The 16,307-nt window shown below is 39.0% G+C and overlaps 2 protein-coding genes and 1 long non-coding RNA gene across 5 annotated transcripts; 1 reads left to right on the top strand and 2 right to left on the bottom strand.

Moving 5' to 3' along the window:
• Nucleotides 1–431: 431 nt before the first annotated feature.
• Nucleotides 432–4,099, bottom strand: cpa4 (carboxypeptidase A4). Of its 2 annotated transcripts, none has more exons than XM_066649053.1 (11): nucleotides 4,035–4,099; nucleotides 3,626–3,707; nucleotides 3,385–3,519; nucleotides 2,988–3,086; nucleotides 2,711–2,812; nucleotides 2,431–2,532; nucleotides 2,202–2,312; nucleotides 1,597–1,687; nucleotides 1,304–1,503; nucleotides 710–794; nucleotides 432–619 (listed from the first exon to the last, which is right to left on the bottom strand). In XM_066649053.1, exons 1-11 carry the CDS (start codon nucleotides 4,097–4,099, stop codon nucleotides 432–434), a joined length of 1,260 nt encoding a protein of 419 aa, XP_066505150.1. The 2 variants fall into 2 exon arrangements, with proteins under 2 accessions (XP_066505150.1, XP_066505149.1); XM_066649052.1 differs by having other exon boundaries at nucleotides 1,597–1,707; nucleotides 2,198–2,312.
• A 3,647-nt stretch (nucleotides 4,100–7,746) lies between these two features.
• Nucleotides 7,747–15,959, top strand: atp6v1e1a (ATPase H+ transporting V1 subunit E1a). Of its 2 annotated transcripts, none has more exons than XM_066648839.1 (9): nucleotides 7,747–7,957; nucleotides 9,850–9,915; nucleotides 10,034–10,143; nucleotides 10,224–10,290; nucleotides 10,390–10,479; nucleotides 11,848–11,916; nucleotides 12,040–12,134; nucleotides 12,838–12,925; nucleotides 13,360–15,959. In XM_066648839.1, exons 1-9 carry the CDS (start codon nucleotides 7,925–7,927, stop codon nucleotides 13,420–13,422), a joined length of 681 nt encoding a protein of 226 aa, XP_066504936.1. In that variant the 5' UTR covers nucleotides 7,747–7,924; the 3' UTR covers nucleotides 13,423–15,959. The 2 variants fall into 2 exon arrangements, with proteins under 2 accessions (XP_066504936.1, XP_066504935.1); XM_066648838.1 differs by lacking the exon at nucleotides 7,747–7,957 and adding an exon at nucleotides 9,104–9,202.
• Nucleotides 9,148–10,914, bottom strand: LOC136673398 (uncharacterized). The gene is made up of 3 exons (XR_010795932.1): nucleotides 10,883–10,914; nucleotides 9,400–9,590; nucleotides 9,148–9,301 (listed from the first exon to the last, which is right to left on the bottom strand). It is a non-coding gene; the product is annotated as an uncharacterized lncRNA (long non-coding RNA).
• Nucleotides 15,960–16,307: the final 348 nt, after the last annotated feature.

The following is a 16,307-nucleotide window of genomic DNA, read 5'->3' on the forward strand; positions in this document are numbered from 1 at the left end:
TTTACAACTATACATATATTTAACTTTAAATTACTAATTTACTAAATTACTAATGAAGTGTTTTGTAAGTGTTGAAAATATGTTTTTGAAATGATATTTACAAAGTATAATTGACACCCTTATCTGTCATGAAAGAAAAATATTTTTGACCCATTAATTCATATCTGGAATTAATTTTCTAGATTTACTCATTTTCAAGTATTATGAACAAGATTAAAAGTGATTCAATTCAAACATGCCAATACTTTTTTTTTACCTTAAACCTTTAGATTTAAAATTCAGATAAGTGAATTATTTCAGAAGTATTTCTATTTACCACAGTCTTGTTTCTTGCTAAATATATTTTCCTTAATTTAATTTAACAAGAGAATAAACAGACAATTGACTTGACAATTTTTATTGTTAGTTTAAGCACAGCATTTATTATTGTCTTAATAAGGATGATCACGCACATGTTCCATAATGTGTTTAAGGCCGAGCCAGGTCTCAGATGCAGTTGGGATGATCTGATTGGCAGGCAACAGAAAACCATGTCGACCAGTATCACGCAGCTCAAAGGCAAAGGAGTATTTGATGCCAACGTCATAAGACCAGTCAATGCTTCCACCACTAGCTTGATCTGTGGAAACAGGACAGAAATTATGTGAATCATTCAGAGAAAATGGAATAAATAAAGAGATATAGGCATTTTTAAGGCAAGTAAACTCACAGATGATCTTGCAAATGCTTCCAACTTTGTAGCTGGTTCCGTAAAGTGAGCTGAGGGCCTGCACCGCAGATCTGCCCACAGAGTCCTACAGAAATAAAAGAAACACATGAAAGGATTTTGTTTTAGGCTTTTACATGAATCAGGAGCACCCAACTTAAATTCTGGAAAATTTCTCTAATACAGCATAAATGTTTTCCCTGTTTTAAAACATGATTAATTTCATGGATGTTTTTCATAATTATTTGCCTGTAGCCCATGGCATGATGACCTTAGGTTCATGTGGAGCTAGAACTTCTTGTTTCATTTCATGCTTTTCTATAGAGAGTATATTCAAGCCATGTGTGCACAACTGGATATCTAAGTCCACCCTTGGTGCTAAATTCGCTAATTGCAAGAGATGTCTTAAAACCTTTGGACATTGCTTATACATGCTTACATGCTGTTTATAATGAATTTGATGAAGGTGAGCAGGTAACGGCAACTGCAGGGAATGGCAGTCTGCAGCATTTAGGATGGGATTTGGCTCCCTGATACTAACACTAGGGAGAGTAACTACAACCTGGAAAAATGGGATGAAGAAAGGACAAAGCATACCAGTTCAGCCTGGTGAGGGATGCTGTTGCAGCTGTATCCGTAGGGATACATGAGGAACTGTGAGTAGGCATGTATGGAGATGAAGGCTTTGAAGTTGCCGTAGCTCTGAATGAGGTCCACCACATTCTTCACTTCAATCTCAGAGTGAGCGTAAGGACCATGGTAGGAGTCGGAACAGGGGTTTTTACTTGCTCCAGGACCTAGGAGAGCATAGACAGTGAAACAAAATCAAAAATGCGTTAATGGAAAAAGACTTATGAAACTGCTAAGCATAATCTCAAGTATTAACTTACCACCAAAGCCAGCATCCCAGTTTCTGTTGGGATCAACACCTCGGCACACAGAGCCAGGGTTATTAGAGCGAGTTTTACGCCACATGCGGTCCTGAGACATGTAAAAAAACACTCAGTTAATTTGTCTTATGCACACTAGTTACTCTACTGAATCCACAAGGTGGCAAGGTGTAATGTTTAATGCAACAAAGCCTGACACACTTTCTTTTAACAAAGTTAGTCCTTTAAATGTCAGCAATACAACAGTAAATTGTATTTCAGTGTCTGTTCACAGGCTTACCACTGTGGTGGTATCCTCAATGGTATGTTTTTAGTAACGTTAAGTAGTATTTTTTACAATTGTAGTGATAAATTTGCCTTATTATAGATTGGCTTGATTTCACACATCCTGTTTCAACTCCATAATTTTTCATTCATTTACCTATCTAAAAGATTTCTATTATGAAAACTTAATAATATTCACCTTTAATGCTGGAAAATTAGTGTAACCTCAAGACCTCTGTTGTACCTTGGAAGGTACATTTATGCTGGAATGGAAATGGACTGAAAACATGTAAAACTGTATCGCTACTTTTAGTGTTTTCAGATATATATTCTGTACATACAGAAGTATGTGTGTAGACATATCCATCAGGATTGGTCACAATCATCAAATAGACATCCATTTTTCCAAGAAGAGAGGTGACAGAAGGATCAACACCATAATCCGCAGCCATCTAAACGTAAAGGAAGAAAGACTGCTAGTTTGGAAAAATATCCTGATGATTTGTATTGCACAATGAGCCTCTCTGAAATAGAGACATACTCAGGCAAGACAACTGCTGACTATTTTACCTTATTAGCCATCCACACGGCAGAGGCTGAGGAAACCCATTCTCTGGAGTGTATCCCAGCGTCAATCCAGATGGCGGGACGTTTGTTTCCACCTGTGCTGAACTGAATGCAAATCCTTTGTTTTTATTTATAAGCATTTTAATTATATAATTCTACTACGTTAAATCTACATAAGATTTTATGCATTAAAATATATGTAGATAGATAGATAGATAGATAGATAGATAGATAGATAGATAGATAGATAGATGGATTCAACTGAGTTGTTTATTTATCTCACCTTTAGTACATACATGGGGCGTTTCTCATAAGAAAAGCCAATCTGCACTTTGGAAACCAGAGTGGGATGATCTGCCACCAGAGTGTCCATCCAGTTGTAGATCTGTGAATGTTATTGTGTTTTAGATCATATTCATAGCACTTAAATCATATCACTACTTCATGTCAGCTTGTATTTGTATCCGGGAGGCTAAGTACACTATGAACAGCCCAGTTAATTTTGTGTGTGTGTGTGTGTGTGTGTGTGTGTGTCTAAAGAGGTATGTGTGGGGTCTCACAGTGTCCAGTGTGTGGTATGCTCCAAAATTGAAACTCTTTGCATTGCGCTCCTGCAGGTCATTAACTTCCACAGATTTCTGATCCTCATCCAGGAGTTCCTGATACACAACAAAGCATCATATACATTGAACACTAATTAAGCAGCTTCATCAATACTTATAGAGAGATGCATGAAATGCATTGATTCTTCAAAATATGTGATCTATATTTTTATAATGTTCAACCTAAAATTCAAACTAAAATATTTGGACCAAGTAAAACTTATTAAACGACTGTAAATGACTTTCTGAAAAATCCTAATCAGGGTCAACATTATAAATATATAAACTATTCAGACACAGTATGTCTGTAGTCTTTGAGTTCATGCAGAAATCTATTCTGGCTGTGTGACCTCACCTGCAGGTTGTTGATCATAACATGGAATGGGATATTGTGAGCCTGAAGGAAGTTCTTAACAGCGTGCAGGCTGGCGAAAGGCACATGGATATCTACAGGCAGCTCAGTAGAGGCAGGGTGAGTCCAGAAGTCCAGCTAAATATTAACAGAACAATATTCGTGATATTTGCTCAATTCCTTCATAAACGTATCTGTAGGCACCAAAGGCACAATTTCGCTTGTAACACATATATGCCCTTACCTCCCACCCTTCATCATCCTCCAGTTCTTTCAGCAGCTGAATATGCTCCTCAGATTCTGCACTGATTCTTAGAACCTGGTGTCTGTTGAGGAAAATTTAGCATTTTAAAAATGTCACCCCGATCACCCAAGTTGAGTCTTAGTCTTGGGAGCCATGGCCAAACAATATATATTGCAACAGTCTTAAATATCAAACAGGAAGAAGTACTTTAGAAGCTTTAGTACTTTTGTGCAGTCTTGGCACATTAATACAGTTAGGTTATTAATACAGTTATCTGGATCAGACATCTCTCATGTCTCCATTTGGTCTAATTATATTTATCCTAGAAAGTTAATTATTAAGTCTTGTGAGTCAAAGCCCAGCAACGAGTGACCAACACAAGTTACCTCTGGGCTGCAACATAACTCACCCTATGAAGAGCTTGTGGCAATGAGCTGCCACAAAGAGGGCAAGCACAGCTAAGCAGAGCCTCATGGTGCTTTTGCCTGATGATTCCTCCTGCATCTGTTTTTTAGTCTTCGGTATGCTCTTATACTCCCTAACAAGTGTTCTGTTCTCAGCACTATCATACATGGTCAATACCAGGCAATGGTTCTTTCTGAAACATGTTGCAACACACTGATATTTTAGGCCACAGACATGAGTTTGTTTGTTTTTTACAGCTGGTTATTGCAGACTGTTTCCCATTAACTTTTTTTTTCCACTGACCTTTATTAAATATCAGCACTTCTGGTTCACAAGTCTATTAGTGGATGTCATGTCATGTTTTCTACTGAACTGACTTATTGACTGAAATGACTTATATATTGATATTGATAAGAATAATTACCAAAATGTTAACTAGCTATAAGACGCGTATACAATGACCTAATCTCATTTAACCCTTAGCCCTACTCATCCTTTTGCCTAGGGTTAGGGTATCTCAATTCTAGTTAGATAGAGGAGCAGGGAAAAGTGTTAGAAAAGTGTTAGGCCTTTAAAACAGTGTTATGATATATTTCCCAGAATGCCTTGTGAATCACTGGCAAGGTGGCTGTGCAAGAGACCAAATAAACCCACAAATGTCAGCATTTTCTCCTTTAAAAATCGCTGTATTGATAATCGCTGTATTATCTAAATGAAGTACTAATGTGTTGTAACCCTTTACTTCATAACATGCATAAAACATCATTAGTAGTTCACTGAAGTCACTGTAGTTAGTACATTTCCAATTCCCCATTAAAATTTGAGTAAATTGCTCCAGTTTCCTCCCACGGTCTAAAAACCGTTGGTAGATGGATTCGAGACTCAAAAGTGTCCGTAGGTGTGTGAGTGTGTGTGTGTGTGTGTGTGTGTTGCCCTGTGAAAAACTGGCGCCCCCTCCAAGGTGTATTTCTGCCTTGCGCCCAATGATTCCAGGTAGGCTCTGGACCCGCCGCAACCCTGAACTGGATAAGGGTGAATGAATAATGAAGGGCATAATGAATGAATGAATTTGATTAAGTTGATATTTTAACGGGGCGGCATGTTGGTGCAGCAGGTAGTGTCGCAGTCACACAGCTCCAGGGACCTGGAGGTTGTGAGTTCGATTCCCGCTCCGGGTGACTGTCTGCATGTGTTTTCTCCGGGTGCTCCGGTTTCCTCCCACAGTCCAAAAACACACGTTGGTAGGTGGATTGGCGACTTAAAAAGAGTGTCCGTGGGTGTGTGTGAGTGTGTGTTGCCCTGTGAAAGAGTGAGGTTCTATTACACAAATACAGCCATTAGATTCATGTTCCAAAGTCACCAGCAAACCTACATTTCCTCTTAAGGCTTTGTATGTAACTATAATGGGAAATGTATGATTATTCTGGCGGCACAGGGGCCCGGAGGTTGTGGGTTCGATTACCGACACACGTTGGTAGGTGGATTGGCGACTCAAAAGTGTCCGTAGGTGTGAATGTGTGTGTGTCTGTGTTGCCCTGTGAAGGACTGGCGCCCGCTCCAGGGTGTATTCCCGCCTTGTGCCCAATGATTTCAGGTAGGCTCTGGACCAACTGCGACCCTGAACTGGATAAGCGCTTACAGATAATGAATGAATGAATGAATGATATTTTAACCACTACAATTTGTAACTCAGTTTAATGGGGCATGGTGACACTCACAACAAGGGGTAGGGGTAAATATAAGAAATGGCATTGGGCCTGTGTGTCCAAACATTGAGAGGAGAGGTTTGGATGGAGAAGGGTGAGTTGGGCCCCCTGGAGAAAAGTGTAGAGCATGTGAATACAAGCAAGTTTCTTCATAATAAAGTTGGCCAGCTTTGAATGTTTAAATTACAATCATGACTTTAACATGACTGTGCCACAATAATCTCTAATGAGATTTTCCACTTTTTAGGCTACAAAGGAACAAAAAACATACTTTGAAGTTGGGAGGATCCTGCTTTAAATATTTGTTGTGGAGATTTGAGGGTTCAGATATCAGAAAGTTAATGTGGCTAAGAAGCAGGGTTGCCAAGTTTCTGAAATCAAAATAAGTAGTCAGTCAGATAAAACATTTTTGACGTCAGACATTTATTAAGCCAACTGCCATCAGGACTGTCAGCGCCTGTTAGTAGCCTTTTTGAACAATGGCAAAGCAGAATCATTAATTACAATAAGATCTGAAGTGAAATAATCTGATTGGTCTCAAAAGACAGTTTCATCCTCATTACATTATCACATTTAACTTATGTCCAGTCAAAATGCCATAGAATGAGTTGTTAATTTAGGACATATTTGTCTTGAACTCTAATAATTGTTTGTTAATCTATATGAATTTATCTAATGCGATTTTGTGTATAAATAATTACTTTGATTGTAAATGTCAGTCAGCTTTTTTTAATTGATTAATTATTAGAGAATGAAATGTAGGTTCTCCAGGACACTGTGCTAAGTTCTATCTGAAAGCAAAGCTGTAGTTCCCAGTATTTCAGCTCTGACCTGCTGCTCTCAGCGCTGCCGGAAGACAACCCCCTGTAAGAGGGACTGTGACTTCATTGGCTGCAGCAGTGAATGATGGGCAGATAACTTTGGCTGCTGATTGGCTAAATAAAGGTGACCAATGACTGTTTAGGAGCCGTGGAGAATCTGCCCCTGCTCCAATTGAGAGAGAGCTGCGTGTTTCTGTCGCAAACCATCGCCATTACAGTGTGACCTCGAAATTAAGGAACAAAACGTGTCCCCCCAACGTGTCATTTAGTGTCCAAATACGGGACGATTGGCAATACTACTAAGAAGCCAATATTCATTAATATGGTCTATGAGAAAAAATACTGACAGAAAATCAAGGTCTCCGATTATATAAAACTGACATTTGTCTTGAACAAAAATAGAATTAAGTTTTGTCAAACAACTAATGCTAAAGTTGTTCTTAACAGTCTTATTAGCGGCTAGCAGCCAGTAATGCTTGAGAACACGGGTATTTTACATTTATTCAGCAGTGACCATCCATCCATTATCTGTAACCGCTTATCCAGTTCAGAGACACGGTGGGTCCAGAGTCTACCTGGAATCATTGGGCGCAAGGCGGGAATACACACACACTTACACATTCATTCACACCTATGTACACTTTTTGAGTCGCCAATCCACCTACTAACGTGTGTTTTTTGGACTGTGGGAGGAAACCCACACAGACATAGAGAGAACACACCACACTCCTCACAGACAGTCACCCGGAGGAAACCAACGCAGACACAGGGAGAACACACCACACTCCTCACAGACAGTCACCCAGAAGAAACACCACACTCCTCACAGACAGTCACCTGGAGGAAACCCACATGGACACAGGGAGAACACACCACACTCCTCACAGACAGTCACCCGGAGGAAACCCAGCAGTAGCTCTTGTGTAATTAAGCTTAGATAAAGCAGCTGCTGTAGCACTAAAAGTTCTTGCTTTTGATTTTGGTATGTCTTTTTGAGAATTGATCTTTCCATGAAAATGTTTTTTAAACAAACTAATTATCTTTAGAAATTTAAAACATAAGCTGAATATACATTGGGAGCAAGAGCAAGTTGTCACAACAGAAAAGCAGGCTGGCACATCGAAAACACGATACCTATGTCTATATACAGGAGTAAAGTTGTACACCTGCTGCGGTGGACAAGTGTATAGTGTATAGTGAGCAGTGCTCGATTTGAGACGCGCCCGCTACATGACGCACTTCCTCACGTCGCCAGCCACAGCAAAACCGAAGGCAAAAGCAGAGAACATTTTATAACTTTAACACTCTGTTCAGCGATTAAACTTCAGCTCAGTTACGATACAGAGTCCTGTTTAAAAGGCATAGCCATGGCGCTCAGTGATACAGACGTCCAGAAACAGGTAAAGTGCACAGGATTTATCTGTGTTTCTGTGTCTGTGTGTTAGCTCCCTGTAAAAAGCCAGTATTCCGAAAGTTAATGCGGGTCACTCGTTAAAATTTCATAACAATTAAATATGGCGCCGCTGTTGAGTCACTTTAGTTCTATAATTTGAGCTTCAATTTAAGATGGAAAACTTATTAGCACCTTGTGTCTCATTGCTCTTATTTTGTTAACCCATCTGTGATCAATTTTTAGACCAGAGCAGGCTCTGTGTTTTTTTTTTTTTTTTTTTAAATTACCAAACTAACTTACACAGCACTTCGGAGATATTATTATTAGTTATGAATATTAAGAATAAGTATATTAATAATAAATCAGGTTGTTGGGCATGAATGTTCTGTGTGAGAAAGTATGTATGTGTTTTTATATATATATATATATATATATATATATATATATATATATATATATATATATATGTGTGTATGTATGTGTGTATGTGTGTGTGTGTGATAAATAACAATTCATTATATATACATAATTTTAATACAGTCCGTTGTTGGAAATAAATACATTGAATTTTATATTTGTAATTAATTTTTGTTTTGTCCTATTTGACAAATTTTAAAATGCCCACACTGGAATAAATATTTTAAAATATTTCCCTTCCACCACTCACAAAATTCTTGGCTTGTGACTGTTCCTTCTTCTGTAGACTTGTTAAAGACAGAGTGGACAGGACGAACAAAGCAGGGTTGAACTTAAAAGGGGCACCGTAGAGGCAGAACTGACCAGTTAACCTTGACCTGCAAGGCTGGTTTATTTTATTATTGCAAAACAGTACAATTCAACAGTAAATATAAAAGGTCCCAGGGTGTAGTTACTCTTTAGGCTTGCCTAATAAAAAAGCAACATATTCATTTCAGTCTCATTTCTCCTTTTCTAGAGATTCCATGTTTGCTTAATGCCCCGTCATAACTTACTTCCTTATAGATCTATGGTCAGTCTTCTGTATGTCTAAGAGAGAATACAATGTGTGTTAAAGCCAGATTTACAAATGGTAGTGATGCTTTTTTTTATATGAAACTGAATGGCTTTCCTCTATCAGAGTTTGCCGCAGTCACACAGCTCCAAGGACCTGGAGGTTGTTGTTTCTAGTCCCGCTCCGGGTGACTGTCTGTGAGGAGTTTGGTGTTTTCCCTGTGTCCGCATGGGTTTCCTCCAGGTGCTCCGGTTTCCTCCCACGGTCCAAAAACACATGTTGGTAGGTGTGTGTTGCCCTGTGAAGGACTGGCGCCCCCTCCAGGGTGTTTTCCTGCCTTGCCCTCAATGATTCCAGGTAGGCTCTGGACCCACCGCGACCCTGAAATGGATAAGCGGTGATCATTACAGATAATGAATGAATGAATTAGTGTTTGGGTTAGTGATCTGGATTGGTGGACAGCACGGGAGTTCATTCACCTTCTTACTTTCTGTAAGCATTTCATCCTGTGCAGGGTTGGGTTTGCAGCCCATCCGGAGTCATTGGAGGTGGGCCAGGTTCACATCCTGGACAGGGTGCCAGTCCATCACACAGGCAATCAAACACTCATCAAGTCAGTTAGACATTCACACAAGTTTGGAACAGCCTTTCCATGTCCTGAGTTCTTGGACTGTGGGAGGAAAACGGAGTAACCCAAGAGGAAACACACAGGCACAAGCATCATATTGTCACCAGCAGAGCAGCACTGTTTGTAGGGTTAAGTGGCACAACCAAGGTTGTGAACATTTTTGTTACCACTAGGGTAAAAGCCACCGTATTTTCATTTGTTTTTAGTGTATAGAGTGTGCAATTTATACTGCAGTTTACCTGTGAAGCTGATAACTCTTGCCTCATTATTACACACAATTATGTACATATTCTCTTTCTAGATTAAACATATGATGGCCTTCATTGAGCAAGAGGCCAGTGAGAAGGCAGAAGAAATTGATGCAAAGGTAAAGCATACATTGTGAAATCAGATGATAGTGTTATATAGCAGCATATTAAAATTTGCTCAAAATGTCAAGCCCTGTTTTTTTTTTAATCAAATACTTTGTGTATTGTGTGCTACAGGCAGAAGAAGAGTTTAACATTGAGAAGGGACGTCTTGTGCAGACTCAGAGGGTTAAGATAATGGAGTACTATGAGAAGAAAGAGAAGCAGATTGAACAGCACAAGAAAATGTAAGTGAGTTTCTCTGTAAAAAAACCTTACCCCTATAAATCTTAAATGTTTCTGAATGAACCTTCCCCCATCTCCACAGTCAGATGTCCAACCTCATGAACCAGGCCCGACTGAAAGTGCTTAAGGCACGAGATGACATGGTCTCGGTATGACTGACAGTGGAAAATGTCTCAGAAATCATTTATTACCTCTAATTACAATCCCATTCAGCCAATTCCATGGGTTTTTATGTGTCTTTTTCATAGGATCTCCTAAATGAGGCACGTAGGCTACTGGCGGACATTGCGAAAGAGCCAGCGAAATATTCAGCTCTCCTAGAAGGATTAGTGTTACAAGTAAGGTTTTGTTTTTCATTACTAACAGGCACATTACAGGGTTGGACTGATGACACCTTACACCATCTAGATGTTAAGGGATAGTTCAGCCACAAAAAAAAAGTACAATTTCCTTTTGTGTTGTCAGTCAGCAAAGTTAGATATTTTTCTCAAGTTTGCTTGATTTTTGAGTCGAGTATTAGCCACATTGAAGCCTGAATTTGTTGCTGTTATACATTAAAAATACGACATATAAGAAACAGCAAAAACATGGTTGAGACTTGCAGTTTAAGCTGTTAAGTGTGAGATAACTTGCATGAGATAACTCCAGTAAAATAAAGCATATCCAAAAACAAATATGCCTTGTGTGATGATGTACAGTACCTGTGACACATCACCAAGAGAAACCATTATGTATACTTACCTGTACTTACTCACCTGCATACGGGTCATGTGAGAGGGAAAAGAGTACTATCTCTTGATGCGGAGTTTTATTTACCTGGTTGAATCCATTCTCCACAGAGGGAAGGGGGAACTAGCATCTAGAAGAGGGAAAATATATTGTCTAATAAATAGTGATATTATGAATGAATGTTAAACATGCCATGGCCGTAATTGAATCTTGGTACAGTTGTTAGTTCATTGTTATTTTTATTGTTTATGAAACTTGTGTATCCAAGATACAATAATTTTTACCTCTTAAGGGAATGGTATATTCTAGGGGGGCGGGGCTACCTATATATATACCACACAAGGGTAAAAGAGGGAAGACTCTGCTAGACCGTAGCGAGAGAAGCATAACCTAAGGGCATAATAAGACTCAATTGATTTAGTTGTCTTTATCCTTTTTGTCTCCGCTAATAGAGAATTTTGTTTTGTTTTTTTTGTCCTCAAGGAGCGCGCGAGTATATATTGTATATAGTAATATAAAGTCTGGTGTGTAAATAAAGGTGGACGGGAACCAAAAATCAAACCTCTCGGTGTTATTTCGAGTCGACCTTATAACATCTCAGGCCTCTCGCCCGACTCTACCCATAGAGAACACCTCCCACCATTTCACTTTGCGATGGTGTAGGGGTGAGCTTTATCACACCTAGACTGATTAAAATTTACACAATACATTTTGCTTGTTTTGTTTTTTTTAAATGAAATTGCCTCCTTATAATAGGCTTTGATCTATTACAGTCATATTTCTAACTATTTTCTACTTTTGAATGTTATTTGTAATTTTATTTGTAAAATAAGTTTAATATCCCTTTCCATGTGGCTTACTGTACACAAATGTAAAAAAAAATATCTATACATCTGTAAACATTTAAGTCTATAAAGGAAACAATCATATATTTCAATAGATACTATTAAGCAACTCCTTCTTTCCATTTATACCAGGGTTTCTATCAGCTGCTGGAGCCCAAGGTGACAATACGCTGCCGGAAAGATGATGTGTCCTTGGTGGAGGTTAGCAGCCTTTGGCTCCCTTTAAAAATGTTTTCATTTTACTGTGGGACTCATGCTGTACTTTGTTATTGATGATGCTACACTGGTCAGTTGATGAAATGAATTGTTCTTGTTTAAATCTAGGCTGCTGTCCAAAAAAATATTCCCATCTATAAGGAGAAGGTGAAGAGTAACATTGAAGTTTGCATTGACCAGGAAACCTTCCTCTCTCCTGATATGTAAGTTATCTGCACTGTGCTACAGACATTTCTGTTTCCATGAGATTCCAGGAAAATGCACGGTGTGTCACTCATGTCAGGAACGAATCACTACTTGAGACGAAACTGTCACAGTCACGCACAACATGGGTACAAAATATATGTAACCCTAAGTTTGAGTTCTGTTTGAATTGGTTTTGAGATGAAGCTCTGTGGGCGCAGCAGGTAGTGTCGCAGTCACAGAGCTCCAGGGACCTGGAGGTTGTGGGTTCGATTCCCGCTCCGGGTGACTGTCTGTAAGGAGTGTGGTGTGTTCTCCCTGTGTCTGCGTGGGTTTCCTCTGGGTGACTGTCTGTGAGGAGTGTGGTGTGTTCTCCCTGTGTCTGCGTGGGTTTCCTCCGGGTGACTGTCTGTGAGGAGTGTGGTGTGTTCTCCCTGTGTCTGTGTGGGTTTCCTCCGGATGCTCCAGTTTACAAATAATGAATGAATGAATGAATGAAGCTTTGTGTGGAATAAATGTGTAGTTGTTGGACCACAGCAGTTTCATTATAGACGTCACTGTGAGATGAAGGGTATCATTTGTATCATTTTTGAAGGTTTACAATCATCAGATAGATGGAAAATAAAATAATGTTGTTGTTTTATTCCCTCAGTTATTATTACATTCCAAAATTCCTTCAGAATTTCGTAACTGCTAATAATTGTTTATTCGTTGATGTTGCAGCGCTGGAGGTGTAGAGGTCTACAATGCCAATGGCAAGATCAAGGTGTCCAACACTCTGGAGAGCAGACTTGAACTCATTGCCCAGCAGGTAGGAGAAATCACTACTTTAGAAAACAGGAAGCTTTTATTATTTAATATTCACTTGTGCCATTCATTTAGACACTAGGTTATAATGTGCTATTACATTTTTTACTACCACAAACCCATCAAATAACATTGAAACTTCACTGCTTAGATCAGCACTACTTACAAACCACATGTTTGGCCTCTTACATTTAACTGTCATTATTTCTTGATGGTGGAGTTATGGTATTTCATAATGTTGTTGTCCTTGGTGGTTCTCAAACTTGGCAGAGGTAAGCGGCAAGTGAAGACACAGTGGATAGAACCATTGTACATACATTCCACAAGTAGGGGCTTAGAGTAAAATAAATAAACAACAGTTTAGGAGTGGTTGGCTGAAAAGGACATAAACTGTTTTTAGATAAGGCTTCTATTAACTACATTCATTTTTTTAAATAGATGATGCCAGAAATCAGAGTGGCTCTGTATGGCGCCAACCAGAACCGCAAGTTCATGGACTGACAGGTGATACTACTACCTTAGGACAAGGAGCAAATATATAGAAGAGGACCTGAATCCAGACTCAAACTGAATATGACACTCATTGAGTTCTATGCAAGGGTTCTCTCCCTCTTTGGACTTCTGTCATTCACTTTGGAAAACTCTGTGGTCAAATGCTTTATTTTCCACTTCAATTTCTCCCTGATGTAAAGACTGTCTGGAAAAGTACAAGTGTGCTCACTTTAGGGCGAGGAACATTATCCTTTAAAGTAATGTTTTACACGTGATGATGTAGGCACTTACTCAGGAGGGAAGCCCATTATTTACACTGAGAACAGGTATGTGACTAGACTTCTCCTTTCTGAAATCCCTTTGCAAAACTCTCACCAGACAGCCTTACATTTCTTCTTGCCTTTCGCATATTCAGTAGACTTTTCTAACAGCCGCAGTGTCAGATTTCTCAAGGAAGTCAGGATGTTTACCCTCTCTTTTGTATGCTTGCGGATATGTGTGGATTTCTGTATGACCTTTTATCTCTTTATGTTCAAATAATTATTTTTGGGTGTGTGTTTTAGTGTGACTTCAAAAAATGAGTAATAAATCATATACATATTTTATTTAAATTTGAAATCTTTTCAGTAAATGTGGAAGGTGCTAAAATAATTTCCATTACAACAGAAACAGCACAGAGATCCACATCGACCTTTCATTCATTCTCCATCAAAATGTGAAAAGAAACACAAGATAAAGACATATTCTGTACAACTGTATTTTTATCAAATTAGTAAAGAACCTTGTATGAAATACTGAAAACACGTTGCTCTTTATGGACCACACCTTGTAGTGTTCATTGTGCCCTATATGAATTTCATATAATTACATCCAACCTGAAACAATAAGTATATTTCATTACTAAACCAATATTCCATCACTTTTTCCAAATTTCTGCTCAATTAAATTAACATATATAGTCATTAAGGGTGGCTTGATATGAATAAATGGCATTCTACGGAAACCTACAATGGATTTCAGTGCTGCTGAAGTGTTTCTTGTCTAAAAATCTCCTTCACAGAAAGATGAGATTGTAGCCTATAGCAACTTTAAATTCCTTCATAAAGTGTATAAATGAATAGTGCTACAAGCAGTTCCCAAATATTTCTTTCATTAATTAATTCATTCATTATTTGTAAGGGTCGCGGTGTGTCCAGAGCCTACCTGGAATCATTGGGTGCAAGGAAGGAATACACCCTGGAGGGGGCGCCAGTCCTTCACAGGGCATCACACACACACACACACTTTTGAGTTGCCAATCCATCTGCCAACGTGTGTTTTTGGAGTGTGGGAGGAAACCGGAGCACCCAGAGACAGAGAGAACACACCACACTCCTCACAGACAGTCACCCGGAGTGGGAATCGAACCCACAACCTCCAGGCATCTGGAGCTGTGTGACTGCAACACTACCTGCTGCGCCACCGTGCCGCCAGAAGAATCATACATGTCCCATTATCATTACATACAAAACCTTAAGAGGAATTGTAGGTTTGCTGGGGACTTTGGAACATGAATCTAATGACTGTATTTGTGTAATAGAACCTCACTGTCACTTGCATTTGAAAGACAACTGAGTCAGTGATGAACTAATCCTTATTCAAACCACTCTGAATGACTGATGCAGTTCTGTATTAATCAACAAGGAAAACGACCACAAGGTGGCGCTTGTTCCTATCTACTAGCAAGCTCAAACTTAAATTCTAATCACTGCATAGTGCACATAGAGCTTTTCTACATCTGAAGGGGCTCTAAACATTAGACAAGGTATTGTGTAGGGAGTCTGGCTAAATACAAATCAGCTTCTAATACAAAAAGCTTTGTGTGTGTGTGTAAAAGCCTTCCCCATCATCTCTTCCCTGTTACACTGGAGTAACTATGATAATACTGTAAGAGCCTATATGTACAATAAAGGACAAAGTAAGGATTGCATATTTACCATATTAAGCTCTTCACATTGTCTTACACAGACAGACTTTTGAGGTGCTTGTAGTGTCGCTAGATGGCATTATTAAAATTGTGATCATTGTTTCAGAGGCACATACTCAAGGTCATGTTGATCAAAAGCGTAATACATGTATATATATAAAACCTCATACTGGTCAATGTATTGGTCACCATTAATTTTGCAGCACACAGTCATCTACGGAAATCATGCACAGAAACAAGCACAGAGCACTATATAAACATATTACAGCAACCTCAGGCCAGAAGACTGAGTCTAGAATGTACGTAAAAGAACATATGTATCTAATATTAACTCTAACAACCACTGATCTCGTGCCATGTTCAAAGTGACACTTCTGCGCACCGTTTAGGGTGCGGCGAAGATAAGGCTTTGTTACATTTATCTTATATGCACAGAAGATGATTAAGTATAGACATTAAGCACAATGAAACAATGATCAAGCTATTGCACATACACAGTTTATTTGTTCCTGTCCCATACCAAGGCCTGAAAGACCCCTGCCTCAAGATGTTCTCTATGCCCTAAAACACCCGACTGAACCCATCCATTTGGTTTTAAGCCCTTGCCCATTGCATTTAGATGTGGAAAGTGCTACAGTATTATGATTCTGAAGAGGTACCGAGCAATGTTCAGTGGAACTATTTGCCAAATAAAAAAAAAAATTATTTCTCAAGTTCCCCCATAGTCAGTTTAGGCACATTTGGTGTCTAAAGTTATCTTGCAGTTAAGTAGCATTACCTTATACACTACGCAATGCAGATTTTAGGTTTTAGATCAAGAGTTTGGTCACCTACACTGCAATAACTGCGGTGAGGATTTGATGGCATTCAACCAGGAGACCATTAGTGAGGTCAGGCACTGATGTTGGATGATAAGTTGTGGACCACA

The sequence above is a fragment of the Hoplias malabaricus genome, chromosome 17 (genome assembly GCF_029633855.1).
Source record: "Hoplias malabaricus isolate fHopMal1 chromosome 17, fHopMal1.hap1, whole genome shotgun sequence".
Taxonomy (NCBI): domain Eukaryota; kingdom Metazoa; phylum Chordata; class Actinopteri; order Characiformes; family Erythrinidae; genus Hoplias; species Hoplias malabaricus.